At 30.1% G+C, this 3,693-nt stretch overlaps 1 protein-coding gene across 1 annotated transcript in view; it reads left to right on the top strand.

The window, feature by feature from the left end:
* Window positions 1-3,693, top strand: part of LOC106469058 (BRISC and BRCA1-A complex member 2-like) — a 38,695-nt gene that overhangs the window by 9,530 nt on the left and 25,472 nt on the right. Inside the window, exon 2 of the mRNA XM_022397459.1 lies at window positions 1,030-1,103. Coding sequence (XP_022253167.1) covers window positions 1,030-1,103 — 74 coding nt within the window. The remainder of the gene's footprint in view (window positions 1-1,029; window positions 1,104-3,693) is intronic.

Genomic DNA, 3,693 nt, shown 5'->3' with positions numbered 1-3,693 from the left:
AAAAGTTATAGCATGAAAACTATAAGAAGCAAAAAATGGTTATGAGGTTGGTCCCATGGACCGAACCCGAGTTCAAAGAGTTAATGGTATTGTAAAGGATATTAGCAAATTATTAAAGTTTGCTGAGGGCAGTAATCCCATGGGCATTTCTATAAGTATACAGAATGATTAGATTATCCAAAAGATTAATAGGATGCCTCTGATTTTTCTTGTGCTATATTTTAAGGATAATAAAATGAGAGGACACAGTTTAGAATTTGAAAGGATAGGATAGAGTCCAGTTAATGAGACAGTACATTTTTCTCACAGGGTTATTAGCTTATAGAATGAGTTGTCATCAATAGAACTGGGTGATTAGTGTAATTTGCTAATAGTTTAATTGTTGGACTTATTAATAAATTACATTCAACAAGTGGAGTAGTCTCGCAAGATGACTAAAGGAAAACATTTATTATTCTCATATGAGTTCACCATAAAAAAAAAGCAACGACTTATAATGCTACAAATCTGGTTTTGATATCTGTGGTGGACAAAGCACAGTTAGTCTGTTATGTAGTTTTGTGCTTAACAACAAATAAAACTAATGGCTGTATTTCAATTACATAGGTAGTTGGAATAATCAAAACTAGTAATAAGTGGAAATCCTAATTTTGATTAATCAAATGAATTATAATTTCAATTGATCAGTTATTTTGTGTGACAGTAATTGATGTAATCAATGCTTATAGGTAATTGATTATATAAATTAATTGAGTTAACTGCACAGCTCCAGCTATAGGCAGTAGTGAAGGCCACTACTTTATAAGAGATTAAGAGGGGAATTTATGGTTTTCTGAAAATTAAAGGGTGGGTTTAAATTTTTACTTTTTTCAAGGGTGGGTGTGCAAGGGCAACCATGAAGGACTAAATAGTCCCTTGTTGTCTGCATATTGAATAAATAAATAAATAAATATATATATGTGTGTGTGTGTAGGCATGTATGTATGTATATACACACACACACACATAAATACTTTTTTTTTCTTTCAGAGCTCCCTTTCATGAACAAAGACCTCTTGACAGATTTAAGTTGATAATTCCGTATGGAGGACAGTCTCTGACATGTGAGTACTGGAATGTAACTTCAGGTTAAATATTTTAGAAGCCAAGAAGTAAAGTAGTTATGTGGTGTCATCTAGTTTTTGCTTTGCTTGAAGCTTTCATCATGTCATTTTTCTCTTTGCACTGAGGTTGAATGGAGTTTGGTTTGTTACTAATTAAAGCCAAATATCACTGTGTTGAAATGCCATGGACTTTAGGAATTTATTTGATACATCAGGGGATTAAGATGGATGATCTGAGATCTTGACCTTAATTTTGATCCATAACAAATGAAGAGCATTAGATACAACTAGAGTTAAAAGAAATTGATAGGACTGGGTTCAGTATCTGCCATATATTTGAGATATCAAAGTTCAGCTTTACAATGTTTGACTGTAGTTTCAAAGCTTGCTGGGCAAAGATTGGGACCTTGTTTCTACAATGGACTCCCTTCTATTGAGTTTCAAAGGTTTTATGGTAAAAATAAAGATGTATGTTTTACAAGGTACAGTACTTTTATTCAGTTTTAAATTTTTTGTGGTAGAATATGGGATTTCTGTTCTTCCAGGTGCCCTTCTATTCCTAATCTGTAAGCATTTAGCTGCTCCAAGAGTTGAAAGAAGGAAGAACAGGGTTTTCACTAGAATCCCACAGTGAAGGGTCCCAGACTCTCAACTTTTTTTTGTCAAGAGTCCTAGTGAGATTTTCAAGGGTCCCATAGGTAGAACTTAATAAACTCCAAAAAACTTTGTTTATAATGTACACTACATGTTGCTTACCCTCAACAAGTGCTAAAGTAGGATAATATGCAAGAGGATAAAATGAACAGCTTTTATATTGAAATTTTATTGTATATATTGCCCTTTAAACCATTCCAACTAATATTTGTGCCATATAAATTGCAAATCATATGGGGAATGTGCAGGTCACATTACAGTATCGAATTACGTAATACATGGTCAACTTGTGAGTGTACCTCATAAAAATTATCATTATTAATATTATTATTCATTTTACTTTATCTATCCTAAAGAGTTTTAAATTTTTACATTTTACACATGAAAAACAAGAATAAAATACTTACCTGGAGCTCAAAATAAGTAAGAAGATTCAACATTTAAAAATGCACAATAATTTATTGGATAAGTTAAAAGTAAAATATACAATTAAAAACTAAATGTTTCTGTGGAAAAGTTCCACCATCTTCAGATCTTCTTTTATGAAATCTTATGCTCAAGAATAGTCATAGAATATATTGTACCTGGGTCTTCTTTTTTTTGCTGATGACTGTTGATGAAACTTAACCCTACTTTTTCATACTAATGGTACTACTGCATTATATAATTTTTATCTAATCAAATAATGCACCAAATAACACAGAATAATAACATGCAAAAAAGGAAACGTGTTCCATACCTATCACAGTTTTTCTGGTTTTCTAACTGTGGAACAAAAGCTGTAAAAAATTTAGCTGAGACTGTTGATGTGTTTCCTGTGGGAATAAAGTTTGAATTGGATGGAAAATAGACAATTCTCTGTACAGAAAATATAATATAATATGTCATTTGATAGAGAAAAATATTGGCTTTCTATTGGTCATAAATAATATAGTCTTGTATGTCAGAGAGAACAATTGGCAAGTTGTGAAAGAGAAGATATGACAGGTAGGCAATGCAAGAGGGGTTTGATTTTCTATTTTATTGCTCTGTTAGTAAATATTGAAGGCTATGTAAATTATGCTTTGCCTAAGCAATGATAACAGCCTAATAAGTAATTTACGATAAATTTTGTACTTCTCACAGGGGTGGTTAAAAAATTAGAGAAGAGGGAAGACAAGAATAACAAATGTCACAGTTTGTTAGGGGAGATTGAGAATTTTGTCCAATATAAACATATTTATGTAATATCATATAACAGTGTTTTATTTTCTGCTTCTAGAAATTTAGTGTAATTAATGAAACAATGTTTTATGTTCTGTTTCTTGAAGCTTAATGTGATTTAATAAAACAATGTTTTATGTTTTGCTTCTAGAAGCTTACTCTGATTATTAAGACTTACTAGAACTATACATATTATAGTGCAAGTAATAAACTATTAAAAAATCATATGTATAGTACAAGAACCTTAGAAAATAAATCTTATGAAATTCCACAATATAATAATAACTATGGAAAAATAGTATAAAACACCATATATAATGAATCAACTTCCCAGGTATTTATGGAATACACACACAATTTCAGAGTTAAAAAATAATAAAAGACTGGCTATTGACTAGTGTTAATATATAAACGAAGTATCATTCATTGAATAGTAATTTATTTATATAAGATTGATATTGTCATCAATTTAACTTTTTTATTGTGTATTTAAGTGCTTGTAAGTTGTTAGTGATAATGGTGTAATAACATTATATGATGTCATGTTCTGGTGTTATGATCAATAAGATCTTAATTTCACTTATACCACAATATAATGATTTTTAATGTGATTATTATGATAGATTTGTAATGCCAATTTTGCACTTACATTCTGGAAACTCATTCTGCATCAGATCATTCAAATTTATGTATTGTATATATTGAGTGAAGTTACAATTAACATATTAATATT

The sequence above is a fragment of the Limulus polyphemus genome, unplaced genomic scaffold (genome assembly GCF_000517525.1).
Source record: "Limulus polyphemus unplaced genomic scaffold, Limulus_polyphemus-2.1.2 Scaffold3279, whole genome shotgun sequence".
Lineage (NCBI taxonomy): Eukaryota > Metazoa > Arthropoda > Merostomata > Xiphosura > Limulidae > Limulus > Limulus polyphemus.
Note: the sequence above shows the minus strand (reverse complement) of the source record. Positions and strands in the feature narration are given on the sequence as shown.